Genomic DNA, 25,190 nt, shown 5'->3' with positions numbered 1-25,190 from the left:
TGGGAGAAGCAGAAGGAGAAGGAGGTTTGGGGAGAGGTGTAAACAGGAAGTATTCTTTCCATTTGTGGTTGGCACACATTTTTACAAAGTGGAATTGTGGAGTCATAAAATAATTGTCTTAAAATGTTTTGAAACTTGAATACAAAGTAGGTGCATCTTATTAAAAGAAAAAGGGTAAATCTGAGCAGTATGGATCAATAACTGTTTTGGTCAAACCAAAGTTTTTATGGGTACAACTCACATACTCAAGTCTACTGCTTGGCCCACAAATGCATTTTCCTTACATCTGTGGCAACATTAAGGGGAAAATTAACAGGCTTTCTAACAATATAAGATTTGCTGCCAGAAAGCATTGTTACAGCTAAGAAGTATTAACCAAACAAAATGTCATTACTGTTTACCCTAAATATATATAAACTGATTATTCAGGAAAAAGTAAGGTAAAATACTGTACAAGGACCCCTAGCAAACAAATATCAAATCTTTATATAAAGCACTTAAGATGCTTGTTTAAAATATTTTAATTTTAGCATATTGTTATTTATACACAGAATATATCTAATCTAAGGCCTTGGTACCTCTAGGATTGATTACGTTAAAGAGGCATTTTCACCTAATTTCAATCTGAATGCATCAAATTGAGTTTTAACTATCTCAGACTAGACAGTACTACAACCCTAAAACAGGGAATAAAGTGTCTCCAGAGACTCCACATGAAAAGTTTGAAATTAAGAAACAAAATCATTAAAAGTTACTACAGAGACCAGCCATTATTCGCCACCCCAGAGCCTACCCTCTGCTACCCCCATCCTTTTCTGTGACTCCCCATGGAGCCCATCCTCCATTAAACACACCATACAAAAAAGATGCTTTCCTGTCTTCACTCGCCACCACCGAATGATCAGAACTCTGGCAGTCAGGGCACGTAAACAGCATCTCTCTTCCATGATCACGCCATGCAGGGCGAAGTGGGCTTGCCTGGCGCTGAGGGGTTTATGGCTTTTTCCAAAGGAGACAACGGATTGCAGGTTTGTTGAAAGTGGCAGTTTGCCTGAACACAAGTTCATTCCGCAACATTCTGACACAAGAAGGAAGCAGAAACCGGTGCGGATCAACTGAGAGTGAGCAACCATGGTCACATAAAGCTTCACTTATTTATGAATCTAAATAAATTTATTAATAACAGATTTATGGGCCTGATCTTCAAAAGGTTTGCGTGTACTCGGATTGCGTGTGCGCAAACTTTTTAGCGCGTCTGCCTTCATGAATATGCGGAACACGTGATAATGGATTATCTAAGTTGATTTGGAGCCAATCACGAACAAAATCCTTGATATAGAAACTTATTGAGACACTTTTTGCTTGCGTCTTGATCATTCCAGCGTAACATCGCTGTCAGTGAGATCATCTGCTGAACGCGCACAAAGATCATGGCAAATACGAACATTAATGATCAAGCGCGCACAGCCTGTTACCTGTAATCACACATCATGCAAAAGACCCTCTGTGCTTTGATGTTGATAATATATTTAATAGGAAAGAAATAAAATAATTTTAAGGCAGATTAAATCCTTCATTTGCAAACTGGATGCTGAAGTCGCTTCTTAGAAAGTGAAAGATCATTTAAAGGCAGTGTTTCCATGTGGTAACAATGGCAGTAACCTTGTCACTAAACTAAACGCATTGCTTTATTGACTGTAACGTTATGTCATTGCAGAGCAATCAGAGCTGGATTAAGTTGCTTAAATGTTGCTTAAATGTGAACATATGCCAGGGGAGGGTTTGTTTATACAGTAAAAATGTATTTTGTGTCATCAAAAAACAATTTAAACAATTAAACATGTTGTAGATCGTTAAAATATTGGCAAAACGAACAAAACAAATTCAGTACAAAATCTTAGGAAAATAATACATTTTTATGTACATAAATATTCGATTTAAATTCGTTGCTGGACAGTTATGACGTTATGTTTTAAAATTAGCAAAACTATAATATACAGATTGCCAACTCCTACAACAAACTATATTGATGTTGCTAATATTACGTTCAGGCTGTTTATTATAAACTCTAACCTCTTCAAACATATACTCTCAAAAAAAAAAAGAAAAAAAAAAGAACCCGTTGAGTCTCCAAAAATAATTAAAAGATCAAACGAGGCAAACCTGTAATAAATTAATTAACAGACATGTTTTATCTGTTATATTGTTAACATGAATTGGCAATTTGATGCGAGTTACGTCAAGTAAGATAAGAGAAATTATCTCGTCATGGAAACAAAAGTTAACTAACTGTAACAGTCCAGAAAAGCAAAGGCCGAACGAAACAAAAGGAAAAAATCAGCAACTGGATCATTTCTAATGATGCAGCGTAACAATCCCTGCATATTTCTAGCAACACAGCAGATGATCTGTTTGCTTTCCCTCTTGTTCCAGCCAGTAGCACACACAAGTTTCTGATATAAATTGGGTTAAGGTCTGCACCTGTTTTGCACCTAATATCTATTGAACGCGCAAGCTTTGAAATTTGCACGCAACACGACCACTTATTGCACGTGCAATTTATTTACAGTACACGCAAATTAGCACGCGCTATTTGGGATCTTTGAAGATCAGGTCCTATATCTACATGTTGTAATGGCTGCTCTGTTTTTAAATTTTGTTTGTGACCTTTTTATAGCGTCTCTACATTTTTCAACAGCATAAAAAGAAAATCTATGTTCTCCTTTCTATTCCATTTTGAAAGGTAGCAATGGAAAAAGAGGTCCCTGGTCACATAATATTTAGACCCCAGTAAAAAATAAAATCATTGGTTACTAATTTAAAAGTTACGCCCTCTTTATTCTAAAAATCATAAAATACAATAAAATGATTTGTTTGCTCATGTTACTGGAAATGCTAGGAGTGCAAATAATTTTGTAATTAAGGACAAAAAACTGCTTCTTAAGATGCTTTTTTTTTGCTAAAGAATAAATATACTCAAATGAAAGATTAGAAATGTATTAAATGAGGCTTCTTCAATAAAATATAAATTATTTAATGACTTTTCAGCTGAGGTTTAATGAATTACACTTTACTGTTGGTTGTTTGCCCCTTCGCTATTTCTTTTTTTTTTTTTGCAGTTTTAGTCCTTTTATACCCAAAGAAATCTGGTTCAGGACTACTTGTATCAACCACTCATCAACTGGTATTTGCCATGAGGACATTTCATACCCAGTTTGACAACAAATGAAGTAATTTTCTATAACCTAGCCTTAGTCAGCTGCAAAGAAATGTTAGTATTTGACCCTAATGCTCATGGTCATTTTTGATTTGATCAACAGCTATGTTTGTCATGTTTCATTTGAGTGGAATGCCTAATTAATATATAACTAAAATACAATTAATATAAAACCTCATTAAAATACAGATGAGATTTAAGCATTCTTGTGATTGTCTTTACAATTCATTAAAATTACTTATGGTGTTTACCAAGAGATAGAGATAAACAAATATGCAGTAGGACTGAAATGGTTGTTTACATTCACAAAATGGAAAGAGAAGGTGTGAAATACCTATGTGTAGGTATGACATAGGGGGACGAACATAGGGAAATTGAACTGGAGTCCATTGCCCAACACTCTGACAGGAGCGACATGGTTCTGTATTTAAGGGGAATATTTCTTATTCCTATAGTGTAAGACAGATTTATTTTTAATAACATTTTCCTGCTATAGCAACATCTAAAGCAGTAATGCATGATTGGTCATTATGTACTTTCGCCATTTCGTTTGCAATATTGATTCTTTGGTAGCTGCCTTTTTGTGACATCGTCCTGTTTGCTTCAGGACGACTTGACAGTTTCTTGACAATTCGATTTGTATCTGAGGGTTGTTTTGTACCCGCTAAATTAAACAGATTTCCTACAGTCTGCAATTCACATCAATTAAAGTAATTTTATGAGACATTATCGCCAGTATTTATGAAAATGCATTTCAATACTCAAAAATTCACTAATTCTAATGGTTTAAGTAAATATATATGACATTGTTTGTTTATTGGTCAAAATGAAAGTAGGGAGGGATAGGCAAAGGGGCGAGTTGGTCCAGAGCCAAATGAAATAGATATGGTAAATGTTTTTTTCATTTTTCAAAGCTTAATATTATCAAGACATGGACTGTCCCACTCTGCCTGATACTCGAGCGATAACCAATGACAGCAACTGTTTGCTAGTCTTCGTTAGTCAAGGTAAAGAATCTCAGAGTAACATTTTTGAAACAATAAATTATCCAGTAGTGCTATTCGTGTTTGTGTCTTTTGTGGAGAACCAAAGGTAAGGGAAATGAGACAAAGGTAAAATCATTAACTTTCTATGGATATTCTCAGTATGTCCTGAGAATTTATTTTTATAGCTTCTGATTTCTTTTTTTTAAGCCTACCACATTTTCTGTTTCTCTTCTCAGGGTGATCCTGGCGCAAAGGGAATAGAAGGATACCCTGGAAGACCTGGAGAGCCTGTAAATATTGTCAAAAAACTTTTGTACATGCACTTAAAAAAAGCTTTTTAGGACAACAAACATCAGTTTCCTTACCATTTGTGAGAACCATGTGGGAAATCTTTGGCCTCAGAAAATATAATGTTTTTTTTTATATCATTTAACTCCAGGGACCTTTTGGTTATAGAGGCGAATTTGGGGAAAAGGGCATTCTTGGATACCCAGGACCAAGAGTAAGGTTCCTTACCTATACTTTCTGTTATACAGAAAAGTATTTTCTTCTTGACATGTCTACACTCTAAATTGTATCTGAACTTTTATTCTGCTTTTATCCTTTGGTTGACCTTGCCCCTTTGTCAAACAGGGTCCTACAGGTTTTGCCGGACCTCCTGGCCTCCCGGGACCACAGGTAAGCTTTGTTAAACTTTTATGAAGGCTCATATACTTTCACATATACCTTGCAAATATTCTTATTTTTAGTATCAAATTTCAAAGACAAATATCGAGAGACAATGCAAATTTTTAAAAGCGACATTTATATATAATCATAAAGAAATATTTTCCTGAAAGACTTATTACTTATGCATCAAATGTTGTGTCACATGTAACTTATTTTCTTGTTTCATACAACCCAAAGTCATTTTTTTCAAAGTACAAAGTTTTTCCTTTATTTAAAGCATTTAAATAAAGTAAAAAAGAAGAAACACATAACTGGTACGCTATCATGGTGTACTTATGAATCCTTTGATTGTAGTATTTTATTAATTTGACAATAACAGTGTCTGCATCTTGTTTGTCTACAGGATAACATATATACAGCATATAGGGATACTTCAATGACCTACGCAGTCATGTCATTGTCTTAAACTGTGGAAGTCTAACGAAAGGTTTTTCTTGATTTGCAGGGATTCAGAGGAGAACTAGGTTCCCCAGGGCAACCGGGATACCCAGGGCCTAAGGTGAAAGCAATGTACCCAAAGTTTGGACACACCATCTCATTCAAAGAGTTGTCTTTATTTTCATGACTATGAATATTGTAGCTTCACACTGAAGGCATCAAAACTACGAATTAACACATGTGGAATTATATACTGAACAAAAAAGTGTGAAACAACTGAAAATATGTCTTATATTCTAGGTTCTTCAAAGTAGCCACCTTTTGCTTTGATTACTGCTCTGCACACTCTTGGCATTCTGTTGATGAGCTTCAAGAGGTAGTCACCTGAAATGGTTTTCACTTCACAGGTGTGCCCTGTCGGGTTTAATAAGTGGGATTTTAAGCCTTATAAATGGGGTTGGGACCATCAGTTGTGTTGTGCAGGAGGTGGATACAGTACACAGCTGATAGTCCTACTGAATAGACTGTCAGAATTTGTATTATGGCAAGAAAAAAGCAGCTAAGTAAATAAAAACGAGTGGCCATCATTACTTTAAGAAATGAAGGTCAGTCAGTCTGAACATTTGGGAAAACTTTGAAAGTGTCCCCAAGTGCAGTCGCAAAAACCATCAAGTGTTACAAAGAAACTGGCTCACAAAGGACCGCCCCAGGAAAGGAAGACCAAGAGTCACCTCTGCTGTGGACGATAAGTTCATCCGAGTCACTAGCCTCAGAAATCGTAGGTTAACAGCAGCTCAGGTTAGAGAACAGGTCAATGCCACACAGAGTTCTAGCAGCAGACACATCTCTAGAACAACTGTTAAGAGGAGACTGTGTGAATCAGGCCTTCGTGGTAAAATAGCTGCTAGGAAACCACTGCTGAGGACAGGCAACAAGCAGAAGAGACTTGTTTGGGCTAAAGAACACAAGGAATGGACATTAGACCAGTGGAAATCTGTGCTTTGGTCTGATGAGTCCAAGTTTGAGATCTTTGGTTCCAACCACCGTGTCTTTGTGCGGCAAAGAAGAGGTGAATGGATGGACTCTACATGCCTGGTTCCCACTGTGAAGCATGGAGGAGGAGGTGTGATGGTGTGGGGGTGCTTTGCTGTTGACACTGTTGGGGATTTATTCAAAATTGAAGGCATACTGAACCAGCATGGCTACCACAGCATCTTGCAGCGGCATGCTATTCCATCCGGTTTGCGTTTAGTTGGACCATCATTTATTTTTCAACAGGACAATGACCCCAAACACACCTCCAGGCTGTGTAAGGACTATTTGAACAAGAAGGAGAGTGATGGGGTGCTGCGCCAGATGCTCTGGCCTCCACAGTCACCGGACCTGAACCCAATCGAGATGGTTTGGGGTGAGCTAGACCGCAGAGTGAAGGCAAAAGGGCCAACAAGTGCTAAGCATCTCTGGGAACTCCTTCAAGACTGTTGGAAAACCATTTCAGGTGACTACCTCTTGAAGCTCATCAACAGAATGCCAAGAGTGTGTGGAGCAGTAATCAAAGCAAAAGGTGGCTACTTTGAAGAACCTAGAATATAAGACATATTTTCAGTTGTTTCACACTTTTTTGTTCAGTATATAATTCCACATATGTTAATTCATAGTTTTGATGCCTTCAGTGTGAAGCTACAATATTCATAGTCATGAAAATAAAGATAACTCTTTGAATGAGAAGGTGTGTCCAAACCTTTGGTCTGTACTGTATATACAGCTCCTTCTCAAAATATTAGCATATTGTGATAAAGTTAATTATTTTCCATAATGTCATGTTGAAAATTTAACATTCATATATTTTAGATTCATTGCACACTAACTGAAATATTTCAGGTCTTTTATTGTCTTAATACGGATGATTTTGGCATACAGCTCATGAAAACCCAAAATTCCTATCTCACAAAATTAGCATATCATTAAAAGGGTCTCTAAACGAGCTATGAACCTAATCATCTGAACCAACGAGTTAACTTTAAACACCTGCAAAAGATTCCTGAGGCCTTTAAAACTCCCAGCCTGGTTCATCACTCAAAACCCCAATCATGGGTAAGACTGCCGACCTGACTGCTGTCCAGAAGGCCACTATTGACACCCTCAAGCAAGAGGGTAAGACACAGAAAGACATTTCTGAACGAATAGGCTGTTCCCAGAGTGCTGTATCAAGGCACCTCAGTGGGAAGTCTGTGGGAAGGAAAAAGTGTGGCAGAAAACGCTGCACAACGAGAAGAGGTGACCGGACCCTGAGGAAGATTGTGGAGAAGGGCCAATTCCAGACCTTGGGGGACCTGCGGAAGCAGTGGACTGAGTCTGGAGTAGAAACATACAGAGCCACCGTGCACAGGCGTGTGCAGGAAATGGGCTACAGGTGCCGCATTCCCCAGGTCAAGCCACTTTTGAACCAGAAACAGCGGCAGAAGCGCCTGACCTGGGCTACAGAGAAGCAGCACTGGACTGTTGCTCAGTGGTCCAAAGTACTTTTTTCGGATGAAAGCAAATTCTGCATGTCATTCGGAAATCAAGGTGCCAGAGTCTGGAGGAAGACTGGGGAGAAGGAAATGCCAAAATGCCAGAAGTCCAGTGTCAAGTACCCACAGTCAGTGATGGTCTGGGTGCCGTGTCAGCTGCTGGTGTTGGTCCACTGTGTTTTATCAAGGGCAGGGTCAATGCAGCTAGCTATCAGGAGATTTTGGAGCACTTCATGCTTCCATCTGCTGAAAAGCTTTATGGAGATGAAGATTTCATTTTTCAGCACGACCTGGCACCTGCTCACAGTGCCAAAACCACTGGTAAATGGTTTACTGACCATGGTATCACTGTGCTCAATTGGCCTGCCAACTCTCCTGACCTGAACCCCATAGAGAATCTGTGGGATATTGTGAAGAGAACGTTGAGAGACTCAAGACCCAACACTCTGGATGAGCTAAAGGCCGCTATCGAAGCATCCTGGGCCTCCATAAGACCTCAGCAGTGCCACAGGCTGATTGCCTCCATGCCACGCCGCATTGAAGCAGTCATTTCTGCCAAAGGATTCCCGACCAAGTATTGAGTGCATAACTGTACATGATTATTTGAAGGTTGACGTTTTTTGTATTAAAAACACTTTTCTTTTATTGGTCGGATGAAATATGCTAATTTTGTGAGATAGGAATTTTGGGTTTTCATGAGCTGTATGCCACAATCATCCGTATTAAGACTATAAAAGACCTGAAATATTTCAGTTAGTGTGCAATGAATCTAAAATATATGAATGTTAAATTTTCATCATGACATTATGGAAAATAATGAACTTTATCTCAATATGCTAATATTTTGAGAAGAACCTGTAGGTGCACTGCTCCTTATTGAGGTTTCACACCAAGTCAGAGATAAAAATATGCTATAGTGTTTACTTTTCTCACTACACTTCAGTGCATAAAAAACATTGTTCAAAATCCAACCAGAGTTTTCATTGATTAAAGGAAAAAAGCTATCCAAACCTATCCCTATGTGTAAATGTAATCAACCTCAATGTTAAATCAAGAGTTAACTGTAGTTAACCACATCTGGAAAGCTGAGTTCGATCTTCCAAGCCACACCCAGGTCTGTTTACTGTCAGACCTGTATTAACAAAATAAAAATCCCTTAAGTAGTACCTGTCTGACAACATGAAGTAGGGTACAAGATCTTATAAAGGGAACACTTTTCCATGGTCATGGAAGTGTGATGGTCTGGGGCTGCTTTGCTGCTTCAGGACCTGGATAACCCAATTGATAGACATCAGTTTGTGAGCTTAACTCAAGCTTACTTTAGTTATGTTGCAGGAAGGTGATCCATAGCAAATGAGCAAGTTCACCTCTGAATGGAGAAAAAAAATCAAAACAAAATGAAATGCTTTGAAATGTCCTAACTAAAGTCTGGACTAGTCTGGACTTACACTCACCGGCAACTTTATTAGGTAAACCTTGCTAGCATCGGGTTGGACCCCCTTTTGCCTTCAGAACTGCCTTAATCCTTCGTGGCATAGATTCAACAAGGTACTGGAAACATTCCTCAGAGAGTTTGGTCCATATTGACATGATAGCATCACACAGATGCTGCAGATTTGTCAGCTGCACATCCATGATGCAAATCTCCCGTTCCACCACATCCCAAAGGTGCTCTATTGGATTGAGATCTGGTGACTGTGGAGGCCATTTGAGTACAGTGAACTCATTGTCATGTTCAAGAAACCAGTCTGAGATGATTCGTGCTTTATAACACGGCGCGTTATCCTGCTGGAAGTAACCATCAGAAGATGGGTAAACTGTGGTCAGAAAGGGATGGACATGGTCAGCAACAATACTCAGGTAGGCTGTGGCGTTGACACGATGCTCAACTGGTACTAAGGGGCCCAATGTGTGCCAGGAAAATATCCCCCACACCATTACACCACCACCACCAGCCTGAACCATTGATACAAGGCAGGATGGATCCATGCTTTCATGTTGTTGACGCCAAATTCTGACCCTACCATCCGAATGTCGCAGCAGAAATCGAGACTCATCAGACCAGGCAACGTTTTTCCAATCTTCTATTGTCCAATTTTGGTGAGCCTGTGTGAATTATGGCCTCAGTTTCCTGTTCTTAGCTGACAGGAGTGGCACCCGGTGTGGTCTTCTGCTGCTGTAGCCCATCCGCCTCAAGGTTCGATGTGTTGTGCGTTCAGAGATGCTCTTCTGCATGCCTTGGTTGTAACAAGTGGTTATATGAGTTACTGTTGCCTTTCTATCAGCTCGAACCAGTCTGGCCATTCTCCTCTGACCTCTGGCATCAACAAGGCATTTGCTCCCACAGAACTGCCACTAACTGGATATTGTCTCTTTTGCGGATCATTCTTTGTAAACCCTAGAGATGGTAGTGCGTGAAAATCCCAGTAGATCAGCAGTTTCTGAAATACTCAGACCAGGTCGTCTGGCACCGACAACCTCACTTAAATCCCCTTTCTTCCGCCATTCTGATGCTCAGTTTGAACTGCAGTAGATCATCTTGACAATGTCTACATGCCTAAATGCACTGAGTTGCTGCCATGTGATTGGCTGATTAGAAATTTGCGTTGACGAGCAGTTGGGCAGGTGTATCTAAAAAAGTGGCCAGTGAGTGTATAAATAACTGTGTTCCTGCGCCATAGCTTCACACTAGCCATTCATGCTTGAAAACACCATAATATAGCTAAATTAAAACAATTCCGCAAAGAAGAGTGCTATCCTTAGTGTGCTGTACATTTTACACCATCAGCTCAGTACACACACAATAAGTACACATCATAACCAACACAGATACTTTATAGTCATGACATCACTTAATCTTTCACAAAATGTAATTAATGTCTTCATGTTAAAACCCACGTAACATTTTTAGAAACCTGCAATATATATATATTAACAATATATGTGTTAATAAAAAAACAATGGTGTGACAATAGCTTCAGTATTTTTGGCAAACTTGTACCAAACAAATACAGCTTACAATGAACTTAATTACTCACCTAAAATGACATCCAGGCAAATGTATATATGTTTGGTGAACAATAGGCTTAAGTGCAAACATAGCTGTCTGTAGTACACAACCAGGCAGTTGCTGCAGACAAATCACCAGACGCCATTATTGTGTCAAGAGACGTCTGTCCGTGGAGAGGTGTTTCCCCACCAGGTGCTCTTCTACGGTGCATTCAAGTACAAATTGTAGACTGGATTGTCTATATATCAAAACACCTTCAAGGTGATTTAAACATTTTTCATTCTTATCAAATATCTGCAGTCATACTCAACAACATAGACCATTTTAAGTGCTTCATTGTTAATGGTTTTATTATTTGAGAAAATCATAATAAGTTCCCAGTCAGTTGTGTAATAGATACTTTTTGAAATGCTAGAACATATTTAAGAAATTAAAGTATAGTCTGACAGTTTTTTTTTGTTCACTCTTGAATAGAACACAAAAAATATTTATACATCTTAGTTTGTTTCTGTTGATTGAAACATGCCAAAAACATACTGAACCAAGACCCAGGTTAGCTTCCCAACAACTGTTAGCTAGTTTAAATTAACTGTCATTAAAACAAAACAGTGTTTCTTTTAAGTGGTGTATGTATTTATTAAAGGTGAAATAGCTAACAATTTTAATGTTTATCTTAAACTTCATAGCTGATAGGTGGTATTTCATTACTTATGAAAGTTTTAGTAAAGCTTCTGATAGCTCCTTGTTTAGCTTATTTTGGGGCCTGTTTTCTGTCTTTACCCTTTAACAGAAACGTCTGTGCCCACAAGAAAAAAACAATTTTTTAATAGTTTTCTGCAGTCATGAAAAGCTTTCTGTTTATGTGTCAATGATTTTTCAAGTCTAACTCTTCAGCTATCTCAGCATATGTTTTAAATTTTCGGAGTGAAACTCAGATTTTTTTTTCTTCATTCTCTGTTCTTTTTTTGACAAATGTGAACATCCCATAGGGAGACCAAGGTGACACTGGGCTCCCAGGACCTCCAGCTTACATCAATGATTATGAATCTTATGTTCAAGGTAACTCACACACTGCTATTCTGGACTTGAAACCTGATTTTGAAATTGTACAAATGCGTCAGATGGCCAGTTTATTTGTCATTTGCTGCAGGACCTCCAGGTGATCCAGGTTTTGCCGGCGCCCCAGGAGTCCCTGGTGACCAGGGACCTCAAGGAGTCGTGGGATTTCCAGGCCTTCCAGGCCAATTTCGTATAGGTAATAATGATAGGCTCTTGGAGAATTTGTATGTCTAGTGATGGGAGGTTCATTAGGATATCCAGTAATTCTACAGATAAATTTCATTGCAGAATCATTTACAGCCCTTGAATTTATTCACATTTCTGGGGGATTTTTAATGATCGACCAACACAGGGTAAGGGATAGTTGCATAGTGAAGGGCAATTATGCATTAGAACTCCAAAACAGCTTTTAGAGACTGAAATCTTTGCCCTTTCCTCTATGCAAAATAGCTAAAACTCAGACGGAACGTACAGAGAACACACACTTTAAAAGTGTCTTGCTAAAAATTTTGAATTAGGGTTAGGTCACTCTAACACACGAATATGCTTTCATCTAAACTGGGGGTGCCCAAACCTTTTCCCTGAGAGGTTCAGAATGTAAATCTATCAGAGGGCTGCAAATACTTCTTTAAGTAAAGTCCTTTTATTTTTATACATACAGTTATTTAAGCTCATTTTCTTTATAAAGAAAATTACAAAACACAAATTATAGCAAATAATTCATATATAGGCATTTAAAACAAAGGTTTCCTGATAAGAAGTGACTTTGACCTGAAGGCCTTTACATGGTTTAACAGCTCACTGATGATCTGTTCCTTTCCTTGCAGCTGAATGTTCAGGATGTTGAGCAGGTCTGTGATGTCCACCATAAAAGCCACATCACAAAACGATTTTTCATCTTAAGGAACTTGAGTGTCACTGTTCCTGCTTGTCAGAAACTCCGTGATGACATGGCGCAGCTAAATAAATATTTTAAGGACTTTCCCATGGCTCAGCCACCTCACCTCATGGTGGTAAAGTACATCTTTGTAACCTGAATAAACCTCCTTCAAAAGAGCCCTTAACTGTCGGTTGCAGTTTATAATTGCAATAACATTGCGTACCACATGCCTCAAGCCAATTGATTTGACATAGTTGTTCTTGGTGAAGGATTCAGTGGTATTGTGCCATCTTACCTCTGTATTGGACAGTTTCTGGAAAACTAGGGCAGCTAGTGCTCAGCCCATTTTTATCCAGTACTCACTCAACAGGTGCAAACAAATCCTCACTTTTTGTTGTGCTGCACAGTATGCTAAGTCTGACCAGCTCCTGGATTATTTCCATGTTTTACCTCACTCCCCATTGAAAACCAAAAGTTGTGTGAAGTCCAAAATGTCTGTGCTCTTATCACATGCCAAAGAAAAGAGACAAATCTTCAATGCGACGTACCAGTGTTCTGTGAGAGGCTGATTTGGGGGAAAGCTTTTAATTGAGACAGGCACATCAACGCTGCGACTGTGGAGAGACACTCCTTAATAAAGTCCCCTATTGAAAAGGATTTCCCAGTCCGGCAATTTAGGACAGAAATCTGAAAGCTGGCTGATGTCGTGCAGTCCTGAGCCGCTGAGCTCTGAGTAGTGCCTTGTTGAGAACAGAGATTAACCAGCAGCATTTTTTGGCATCCTTTCAGCACTTAAACAATCTTGCCAGTCTTTCATAGAGAGATTTGCGGAGTGTCCGACTAACGGTTGTCATGTTGTCAGATTCTCCCACTTGATCTGTGGATACCTGCAGCTCTTCCAGAGTTACCATGGGTCTCTTGACTGGTCTCAGGGTAACACTCTCTTTGCCTGTCAATTTAGGTGGACAGTCATTGTTTGCGGATGTGCAAAACTCCTTTCATTTTTAGTGCTCTGGGAGTTGATCAACATTTGTATTATTTTTTAACCAACCATGCTTTAAACTATGGGTTCCTACACAGTCTGGAAAGTATGGAAACATATGGCATTTAATTCCACTATTTTCCAGGTCTTTAAAACTATCAACAAAATCTAATAAGAATGTAGAAAAATATTTTAATTTCTAGACTTTTTCTATTTCACTGTCTAAAAGCTGTATCCTTCTCCGCGTCCTTCATTCCTTGTATATTTCGTAGTGTCTGTCTTTTCTTCCTTTTTTGTCCGTTATTTTGTGTTAGGTATCTAAGAACGATACAGAGTCACTTTTACTTGTGACAAGGGTAGCCCACTTTGCAGTGCTACTACAAAGTTTTTGACACCCTATCTCTTTATTTATATGCACAGTTCAACAGACAGTTCATGTGTGTGAGACAGAAAGGAGGCTGGTTCTCACGGAGATAACAATAATTCACACACACAGGAGGGAGGACTGCACTCAGAGACAAGCTGCATACCAAAGAGCAGACTGCAGGTGCATTACAGCACAAAGTTTTTACATGAGTGATAACAAGTCCTCGCACCCATCCAACATTTTGTGTCCTCCTTTTGTATTTCCTTGTATCCTTCTTTATTTGTCCTTCATTCATTTCTTTTCGTCCTTGTGCCTACTCTGTTTCCCTTCCTTTTTTGCTTTCTATTTATCCTTTCTTGTCCTCCTTTCCTTTTCCTTATGTCCTATGTACATTTATTGCCTCTGTCATTCTTTCCTTCATTGTGTCCATCTTTCTTTCCTTAAATCTGTCCTTCCTTATCTGTCCTTCCTTTATTAATTTTTCTTACTTGAATCCTACCATCCCTTCTTCTCTGGATTATCCTTCCTAGTGTACTACCTTCTTTTTATTCTTCTTCTTGCCTTGTGTCCTCGTGTCCTACCTCCCTTCCTTTTTTTCTACTTTGCCACTTTCAATCATTCTTTTCCTGTTAGGATCTTCCTACCTTCCAATTTCTTGTTTGTCAGGTTACGTATTTAAAACTTGCCAACTGTACAAATGTTTGCCATTGATTGATAATGCACTTTAGTGTTTTAAAGTGAACACAAAGGACTGGAACCTCTGGATAGTTGAGTCTCGATAAGTAGGAGATTTTTATGTAGAAAAAAAAACTCTGAAAACTTCTCAGGGGTTTCTCCTGTCTGCTGAGTTTCTTGTTATTCGTGGTGCTGTTTGATACCTAAAGGTCTGCCCCTTTTAGGTATCAGGAGAGTTGCAGGTTTTTGTTTGTAAAGAAATTATGAAAATTGTACAGAATTTTCATGATCTTCATAAATATGCACTGTTTTGTGTTGGTCAAACTTGGGAACTCTTAGTGAAATATGTGGCACATTTGTCATTTTGCAATCACAAATGGGAAAATGTTCAGTGTATAAAAACCTTACAAGGCTCTGTAGATAGTGTGCATTCTTTGGTTCAGAATAAATACATTTCCATCTAAATGTCTTGCGTGCAGGTCCCCCGGGAGCTTCTGGTTTTCCTGGTATTGAGGGCCCTAAAGGAGAGAAGGGTAACCCTGGCGTACCAACCTATGGCCCTGAGGGACTCCCAGGTGCCCCCGGACTTCCTGGATCTTCTGGTCCCCCCGGTCCTCCCGGACCTCAGGTCATCCCAGGTATTCCTACACAGAGCCAAGTGATAATACGTTGTTGGTCCTACCCTTTCCAGGTTGCAATGAGGATTAATCCAGCTACTAACAGGTCAAGTTGTTTTCATTGTATTACGTTTTAAATATTAGATTTTTCTTTGTATGCATGAATCTGCAATTGGTGCGAAATAAGTTGCTGTCAACTTTTTTGTGCGGACTAAATGCCACCTCATTGGTAAGAATGCAAGAGAAGACAAAGAGCAACTTTAAACCATAACAGCTGTCTGAATTTGCTGTTGTCTAAGGCCCGACCAGGGATCCCTGTGAAATCTATCCTCCGGTCAGGCCCACAGGTTAGTTCCTCAGGTACCCTAAATAGCGCGCCATGGCAACATTCAGCCCCTTAAACAAAAAATGAACACGTCTTTCATCTTGCAATACTTCACTGCCAATATGCTGATTTTCTTTTTTTTTACTTTTGCATTGCACTTTTTGCAGGGAATAGCATTAAAATGAGTGCAGGCTATTACAAGCTTCAGACTTGGATAGGAGTATCTCTCTACTCCAAGTTGCTTTTCTTGTCTTTGGCAACAAGTTATCACCTGCTGTAAACATAATTCATTGGTTTTACATGAAGGTTCAGGCCATGAGAGCTAATTTGGAAATCAGGCATTATGGTCTAAAACGATTTGCAACAAACTAAAAGTAAATAAGTTTACATGAAAACATCTGGCTGCATGTTTTCTCAGATTTTTTAAAAGTGACTGTATACCAAAATAAAATTCTTGCACAATGGTATGAGTCATGCAGTTCCCAGCTGTTAAAATGTAATGTAAAACCATTGAATTTGTACTTGCCAAATGCATTGGTGTTTTACTGCACCCTCGACATTTATGGCAACCCCTGGTAAAGACTTGTAAAAAGCCATCAAATAAAGTAATATTTAGCTGCAAAAAGTATAATCTTGCACCGAAAATTGAAGGTGTCACACTTTTTTGTGATTTATACTTCACCTTTTTAGGTTTATCCAAGCAATAATTTGGAATCTGTGGTTTTCATTTTTCCTTTCCACCTCTCTTAGCCACATTGCAAAATGGGAAACAAAAGAAAACATGCCATTTGACCATTCAAATGACAGTTTGAGCAATAATTAAGAGGTTTAAGGCGACTGTAACTGTGGCAACCAATGCTGGACAAGGAACAGGATGGTAAAGAGAGGTAAACAGAAAGGAAACATCATGAGTTCACTATGACAAAAAAAATACATATTAAGGCTTTTTGCACATCCTTACTGTGACTGATAAATATTATGGAGGGGTGCTGTAAGTTTTAATATAATGTAAACATGTCAATGCTTTCAAACAGAAGCCTCTCATCTCGCAGCAGCAGGTCAAACCTGATAGAAAAGCAGCGCCGACTAACCCTGATTTTGCACTGTCAAATTCTGTTGCATTTGCACTGTCTTGTTTTATTTCTAGATGTGACTGCATGTTTCTTGGGGAAAAATGTTCCCACCAAGAGCAAAAGTTCATTTTCATATTGTTGGCCTTTACAACAGTCATTGCAGTTCAGCTTAAGTTTAAAAAGCATAATATATATACATAACAGAGGTTAGATTTTGTGCTGCTTTATGACAGGATTTAACAAACTGAAATCCTTTTTGTTTAAGTCAGTATCTGTGTGTGTTTGCAGATCGTCCTGACAGACCCCAAGGCACTCCTGGAATACCAGGGCAACCTGGAAGAATAGGGTTAACGGGAAGCAAGGGGCTCAAAGGCTATAAAGGTATGCATAAAAACTTTATTAATAGAAAATATTCTTCTCTTAAATTCCAACATAATTGACGAAATTCATTCTGTTCTGTAAAAATAATGTTTTCATAATAAAAGTCTAACCTATCGATACCATTCTTACAGTACTATATGCTCCAGTTATCAGTTTAAAACTATTATTTCCTACTTTCTGGTTGAACTAAAAGTTTACCTGTCTGTTCAGTAAAATATTTAGCATAAAATAAAATAACATCAATTTATAGAGTTGTTTCTTTTGGCATTACAGAAAATCATATCACATGATGTTCATTTTTTTTCTACCAAATCTGTTTAAGCTGTAATAAATTGCCAGAAAACTGTGATTTGTTAGATATGTAATAGATGTATAGTAGCCAAACAGGAGCCTTTTGTCATTAAGGGTCATTAGCCATGCATACGCTGGGAGATAGCACTACATTAAAACATTAATTATTTAATACGTTTATTTTGAAACAAAGGAAAAACTTACTAAGCCATTGACATTTTAGGGTTTTTTTAACTATAATTAGGTCGACTATTGCACTTCCTTTGACTTTTTTTAAGCAGAAAACTTTGAAATTTCTTCCCCGAGTAACAACCTCCACACTGAAGAGTATTTTGATACACTAAATAACCTGATGCGGTTTCTGAGGACTGTCAATTTCCAGTTATCAGCTGATCATTTACAGCATCCCTAACTTTACTAGTTAAAATGTTGAGGGAACTGCTTTCTTTTGGCATTTCAATGAGTGAAAATCACAATATTAGCTCTGGATATTAGCATTACAATTCAATTCAATTCAAAAATACTTTATTAATCCCAAAGGGAAATTAAATGTTGTTATAGCTCATATTAGGAAGGTTTCCTCAAAGAGCCGTTGTAGATGCTGATGGCTGTGGGCAGGAAGGACATCATGTATCACTCCGTCTTACAGCAGATCTGAAGAAGCCTCTGACTGAAGACACTGTTGTTGTAGGACAGTCTCATGAAGAAGATGCTCAGGGTTCTCCATAATGTTCTTCATTTTATGAAGAATCTGTCTTTCCACAATGATCTCCAGAGGTTGCAGATGAGTCCATAGATCAGAGCCAGCCTTCTTTATCAGCTTGTTGAGCTTTTAAGTTTCTGGCTCTGATGCTGCTTCCCCAGCAGATGATGGTAGAAGAGATCGCACTTTCCACAACAGACTTATAGAAGATATGCAGCATCTTGCTGCAAACAGTGAAGAACCTAAGCTTCCTCAAGAAGTACAGTCTGCTCTGTCCCTTCTTGTAGATGGCTTCACAGTTGCATCTCCACTCTAGTCTGTTGTCCAGGTGAACATCGAGGTATTTATACTCCTCCACCACCTCCACTTCTTCTCCCATGATAGAAATAGTTTTTGACTTATTCCTGTTTCTCTTAAAATCTACAATCATCTCCTTTGTTTTAGTCACGTTCAAAATGAGATGATTGTTTCCACACCATGCCACAAAGCGGTCCACCACCTTGCTGTACTCAGCTTCTTGTCCATCTCTGATCCACCCCACGACTGCAGAATCATCCGAGTATTTCTGCAGATGACAGGAGTCTGTCTTGTACTGGAAGTCTGAGGTGTACAGAGTAAACAATGCTAACTGTAGCTTTATTTGCAGTGTGTAATCACCTTGTTGACCAATGTAGCGTACAGTATCTGTGCACTACTTTCACTACATAGTGTGATAAATTTGTACTTATATTTGCCCATATTTTAGTATTCATTTAACCAGATGCATAGGAAACCATTTTTATACAAATGCAAACTTAATTATCTATGATATATTAATTTTATTTATCTTTTTCTTTTCAGGGTGCCATTTGTATCAGAACCACCACTGAATGCTATATATGTATTAATCTTTCTTTTTCTTCTAATATGGTGTTCCTCTTTATTTCTCAATCCTTTTATCCTCTAGGCGACTTTGGTGACTGTAACTGTTTAGGAGGAGTGCAAGTAGGTCTGCCCGGGTTACCTGGACGTCAAGGAGCCAGTGGCAGCCCTGGCTTTGTCGGACGTAAAGGTGAGCCTGGTGACCTGGGTTCATCTGGTTTCAACGGTGGTCAGGGGCCTGGTGTAAGTAAAGTTTCAGAGTCTATCATTAAAATATATTTGCTGGTTTCAATTTCTGGAAATAAGTGAATTGTTTTGGTTTTTTGAGGTTTCACAGATACCTGTGGTTTCTGCAGGGTCGCCAAGGTGAGAGGGGATTCTTTGGACGTAAAGGAGAGAAGGGGGAACCATACTACTCTGGTTTCGGGGTGAAGGGTGAACGAGGGGCTCCTGGACTCAGAGGACCTACAGGTGAAACAGGAAATCCTGGCAGAGATGGTCTACCTGGGTTCCCTGGACTGCCAGGACCCCCGGTAAGAACTAGCCATCTTTTTAACAAATAAAATCTGATTAACTTTCTGCTCATTTCCTTTAACTTTCGGGACATTTTTAATTTTTTGCTCTTTTTTTGTCTTTCTCATTTTTGCATTTTTCTTAAGGGTGATGGTGGTTTTGGCACAATTGGAGAGAAGGGTTTCCCAGGCTTCCCTGGAGCAAAAGGTCGACCTGGCGTCCCTGGCGATCCCGGCCTTGGCTACAGCGGAGCACCTGGGCTACGTGGAGAACCTGGGGAGCCTGGCTTACCTGGGTTTCCTGGACCGCCAGGTTCACCTGGACCGAAAGGTAAGTAATGGCAAGGACAAACTTCTGTGTACCTGAGGTGCTGAGAAAGTGGGATAATTTCAGTTCCATGTCATGTTCTTCCCACAGGACAAAAATACTGTTCGCACATCTGTTCAGCTTCTGTAGTCTCTTTGTAACATACTTAATCATTAAAGAAGATTTTAAGGGGAGGAATAGCACCTAATCTTTGTTGTTGCAGGACTGAACCACTTCAAGGCCTAAAGAGACATTGAGGCTTGTGTTAGGTTTTCTCTACCAAGCTGCTTCCTGCCCTTCATGCTTCAGATTCCTGATAACTACTTCATTAATGTGCTTTTACTCATCTGCGGTCAAGATTCTATAATCCACAAGCTTTTTAAGTTGAATGAATGAGGCATAATGATAATACTGTGATTACTGACATGCACAACAACTGCTGTGCTTCTTTAGTCTCAGAGGAAGTGAGCAAAAGGTTACATGTTTTTTTTTAATTGCACCCGATGTATTGCCGACTTAGTGAACCGTCCACCAGACCGTTTTGTGTTCTGAGTTATTCTAATCCAATCAAAAATGTAGTCTGAAATAATGGCCTCAAGAACTGTAGCAATTTGCCTTTACCTATCTAAAGTCATCTTTGGGTTTCACAAACCTCTCACAATCACAAAAGTTAAGTGGAATGCAAATTATACATGGTTTTCTCAGTTATTTACAGATAAAAGTCTAAAACATGTGGTGTGCATTTGTGTTCATCCTACCAGTGTCAGTACTTTCTAGGACTGCTTTTAGCTGCAATTACAGCTGCAATTCATTTGAGGTTTGTCTCTACCAGCTTTGGACCTAGAGCCTGAAAGTTTTGCACTTCAATTTTTGCACAATAGTTCAACCTCCAATTGGATCCCCTCACATATTCACCCATCTGAGCAATCTCTGCCACCCTCCTTGCATGGTCTGTCATTGGAAGTGGGCGGCCAAGTTTTGGTAGATTTGCTGTGGCATCTTCCCAAGGTAATTCCTGACCTGTTTTGTTCCTTGGTCTTCGTATTTCTGTTTGTTCAATAAAGTTATCTAGCAAACGTCTGAGGCTATCACAGAACATCTGTATTCAAACTAAGATTAAATTACACACAAGAGGACTCTATTTAATTGTTAGATGACTTCTAAAGGCTGTTGGTTGCACTGGATTTTATCTAGGGGTAGCAAAGTAAAGGGCTGAATATAAATGCTGAATACATATGCACACCAGTCAGAGTTTTATAAAAATACGTGAAAGCTAAGTATCCTTCCACTTTGCATTTATGCACTACTTTGTGCTGTCACATAAAACCCCTATGACATAGCTTGAGGTTTTACAGTGACAAAATGTGAAAAAAGTTCAAAGGGTATGAATATATTTGCAAGGCCCCAATCGCTTCATTTAAATTTAAATGGGGCTAAAGTTGTCAAATTTTTATTATTAAATATCCCAAAAATGTAAACCTCAGAACAATTAGTTTCTAGCAATACTGAGTTTTTCCTCTCTGGGACTAAACAACACAAGCTGCTGGGCTTCATTTGCAGTATGAATGAGTGCTCCCACCACAGGATGCCAATGCTGAACATGGATTTATTTTGCTTTAAATATTAATGTTATTATCACTCTCAGGAACCGAGGGAGAATGAGGGAATAAAAGGGCAGATGCAGTGATTCGTCACTGTAACACACCACCTCCTTCTCTTTCCTCTGCTGACGATGATAATAGTCTGTTTTTAACTGAACCAAGCATTTCACTATGCTTCTGCCTTTCCTGGATAAGCCGTGAAATAATCGTTAACTGTTTGATAAAAAAACGTATTAATTGCTTTACTGGCACAAGCAAATTATGGTGTGCTGTTTGTAAAATGGCACGGTCACACATTGACAGCAATAATTTGAGTTATTTAGCCTATTTAGATAAAAAAGAAATGGGGGTTAATTTTTCAAGTAATATTTTCACCATCTCAATTATACATTTAGAGTCCCAAACTAAGTATTTAATTAGCAAGTTAAGTATTTAGTTTACAAACTAAATATTAAATTTGCAAATTAAATATTTTGCTCAGACCTAAATATGTAGTTTGGAGCTAAATATTTAGCTTGCTAACTAAACATTCAGTTTGGAGTAAATATTTAGTTTGCCAACAAAACATTTTGTTTGTGAGCTAAAGATTTAGTTTGCCAACTAAATATTTAATTTGTAAACTAAATATTTAGTTTGGAGCTAAGTATTTCGTTTGTTAACTAAAAATTTAATTTGTAAACTTAATATTTAATTTGGAGTAAATATTTAGCTTGCTAACAAATTTTTTAATTTGCAAGCTAAATATTTAGTTTGTAAACTAAATATTTAACTTAACTAATTAAGTATTTAGTTTGGAACTGTGACATTTATAAATTAATGAATGACATGGTGAAAATATGACTTTGAAAAAAGAATCCCAATTTTATTCTCTTACGGCTGGCTAAATAACTTAAAATATTGCTCTCAATTTTTGACTGTGTAACTTTACAAACGGCACCCCATAGCATATGACCCTGTCTGGCTTTGTATGCTGCCTTCTTTTATGCCCCTCTTTCTATAAAAAATATTTCCATCCCTGTTTCTCTCTATCTCCCATCCCTCCACCTGTCTCACATTCCTTGTGCATGTGTATCTGTCCAGGTGAAAACAGCTGTGGAGGGGTTAATGACGCCGGAAAGGGAACGGGTGGGTAACTAACTTCCTCAACCACCAGTCGAAGTAACAAACTGGGGACAGAGTGTTTAGTGTTAGTGGAGGAACTGGTGGATTCATAAAGGAGCCAGAAGAAAACTACATTTGGATCAGGAAGGATTATTCGTGTTCACATATAGTCAAGTTAATCTCTCCAATGGACAACATTAGGTGAACATGTAAGAACCAGTTAGCAAACCAGATGGCAATACAAACTATTTCAATACCCACGGTATTTGCAATGTAAGAATGTATAAATACATAGAATTTTAACCTTGATGTCCTAACATTAAAAAAAAGGCTACTGAACACTTATGTAATTGAAAAAACATTTTTCTTTTGTTAATTCAGTGGTATTAACCCACAAAAAATTGACTGTAGGTTTTTTTTAAACCAAAACATTTTTATCAAAAAAAGCTACGTTTATTAATGACTTAGGAGAGTTTTTTCTTTAACAAATGATTGGAACCATGAAGATGCAGCACTACAAAATAATGATTTAACTTGTAAAGAACAGGAAAAGTTCAACCTTCTCCCTGTCTAATAACAGATCAGACATTGGCATCCATTACTCTAGAGCTATCATGGTAATACAGTGTTTCAACAGTAATGTACCTGGGTATATTACTAAGCATTCTGATTGGGTGTAATGTTTGTCCAAAGTGGCTGTAGGCCATGCGGTTTGATTAAAGTGACTCTTCCTAGTTTGGAAACCCAGAATTTCTTCTAATTAATGCTTGAAGGCCCTTTCCAAAAATGCTCCAAAAATGTTCAAATCTCAGACACTGGATATCTAGTCTTATGCCACTTATAACCAGCAAGTTCTTTTTAAATCATTTCCCTGAGAGCATCAAGAAAGGGTCTGAGATCCCTGAATCTCGAGAATTGGGTAATGAGGAGGCAAGTTTGGGTATAACGAGGGCTAAAGTGGTGTTGGTGGTCGCAGTCACTGGACAGTCGCATTTGTTTGTCTTTTCTCCAATCCAAGCTGCTGAAACCTGTTGCATATATTAATGCTTTGCTTCTGCTAAGCACTTTAAAATCACAGAGAGGTGGGGAAGGTAGGCACAGACCAGAAGAAAACTGCAACACCCAGGCCGAACGTAGAACGCTTTATCTATGAGCTTCTCATTTTTGATCCACACCTTTAACTTCAACAGTTTGCCACTAACAACATTCATACTTAGAGGCACAGTTCTCACAGTTAACCTGAAATTAACTCAGTGAAGTATAGCATGAACGGAAGCCACCAACCATCAGCACTGCAGACAGAGACGTTTTTCATGTGGATTCGGACTGGGTGATTGTTGATTTGTAAGGGGATTGTCATTATTAGTCAACCTTCACCGGCTCCTTGTGATCTCTATTAATTTGGTTGATAAAAGGTATGAATTTTTTTATAAATGAACATGTCTAAAGATAATTTATTTGTTATATAAAATATGACATTTGTAGTCTGGTGTTTAAGAGTGTATTTATCTAGAAATTTAAAAGGAAAATATTGATTTCCACCGTGTTTGCTCTAACTGTGTAATAAGGTGCCTCAAGTGTGAGTACTAACCTGTATGTGACCACTACCAGGCGAAAGGCTACCTTGTACCATATATGGTGAACCTGGAGACCCCGGTCCTCTTGGGTTGCCTGGACGACCAGGTAACAGAGTTTTACAGTGATTCATATTATATAAATCAATCTGATAAATGCTTAGATTATTGTTTTTTGGAAATGCATCCATGTCACCCCAAGAAACAGTTTTGTTTGAGTCTGTTTCTGTTTTATGCTTGGGCGTAATGCTAAGAATGAGAGCTCAACTTGTTTTCTGTTTCAGGCTCCAAAGGTTCGCCAGGTGTCCCAGGAAGCCTTGGACGTTCAGGGTTTGATGGAGCCAAGGGAGAGAAGGGAGAACCCGGTTTTGGAGGCCAACCAGGACCACAAGGTAAATTGTGCAGTGGTCTCTTGACAGATTGGCCTTAGGGTTCCACTATGACCTGTGATCCATGAGATAATCAGACAAAAAATAAGTTGAAATTTGTAACCCAGTACAGATTTTTATTAAAGAAAAATATACTATGGAAGTCCACTGCAGAAAGTAGAAGAAGCACCTGTTTTATTACTAACAAGCGAACACTGACTCAACACTAAACCAATCAATGAAAAAGAGCTCCAAGTGCTGATTGTTGGAACTTGCTTATAGGATAAACTAAGCTTTTGTTCTTGAACACAAATAGATAGCTTGGACTTGACAAATTCCCATCATGTCCTTGCAACCTTGACAAGAAACAAGCTGGTTTTGTTTAAGTCTTCAAATGATTTAACTCAAGCTTCTTCATCTATGATCAAACTTTAACATACTACAATTAAAAATATTTGTATAAATAAATAACATTAATAAACTGGATTTGATCTGTTTTTGTTTAATCTGTCTCTTTAGAGTTGTTTCTAGAGTCACTCGTTTAACAGTCCAAAGACACATCAACGTGAAGTCAACAAATAATTAACTACACATGATTAACTACTTGGAAAAAAGTCCGAAAATTAAGATCTCAGAATCAGAACCAGTTTTATTTGCCAAATTTGTGCACACAGACAAGG

General features: G+C 38.4%; 1 protein-coding gene across 4 annotated transcripts in view; it reads left to right on the top strand.

The window, feature by feature from the left end:
• Window positions 1-25,190, top strand: part of col4a6 (collagen, type IV, alpha 6) — a 176,228-nt gene that overhangs the window by 128,405 nt on the left and 22,633 nt on the right. For 2 of the 4 annotated variants that reach the window (XM_047385491.1, XM_047385490.1), the window contains exons 14-28: window positions 4,440-4,493; window positions 4,643-4,705; window positions 4,837-4,881; window positions 5,378-5,431; window positions 11,823-11,892; window positions 11,984-12,088; window positions 15,276-15,434; window positions 15,713-15,760; window positions 17,100-17,192; window positions 19,133-19,290; window positions 19,404-19,580; window positions 19,707-19,890; window positions 22,548-22,592; window positions 24,180-24,251; window positions 24,427-24,534. In XM_047385491.1, the coding sequence (XP_047241447.1) occupies window positions 4,440-4,493; window positions 4,643-4,705; window positions 4,837-4,881; window positions 5,378-5,431; window positions 11,823-11,892; window positions 11,984-12,088; window positions 15,276-15,434; window positions 15,713-15,760; window positions 17,100-17,192; window positions 19,133-19,290; window positions 19,404-19,580; window positions 19,707-19,890; window positions 22,548-22,592; window positions 24,180-24,251; window positions 24,427-24,534 (1,435 nt within the window). The remainder of the gene's footprint in view (window positions 1-4,439; window positions 4,494-4,642; window positions 4,706-4,836; window positions 4,882-5,377; window positions 5,432-11,822; window positions 11,893-11,983; window positions 12,089-15,275; window positions 15,435-15,712; window positions 15,761-17,099; window positions 17,193-19,132; window positions 19,291-19,403; window positions 19,581-19,706; window positions 19,891-22,547; window positions 22,593-24,179; window positions 24,252-24,426; window positions 24,535-25,190) is intronic. The other 2 variants (XM_047385493.1, XM_047385492.1) reach the window with 2 other exon arrangements.

Source organism: Girardinichthys multiradiatus, chromosome 14 (assembly GCF_021462225.1).
Source record: "Girardinichthys multiradiatus isolate DD_20200921_A chromosome 14, DD_fGirMul_XY1, whole genome shotgun sequence".
Lineage (NCBI taxonomy): Eukaryota > Metazoa > Chordata > Actinopteri > Cyprinodontiformes > Goodeidae > Girardinichthys > Girardinichthys multiradiatus.
This window is presented reverse-complemented; position numbering and strand designations above follow the sequence as displayed.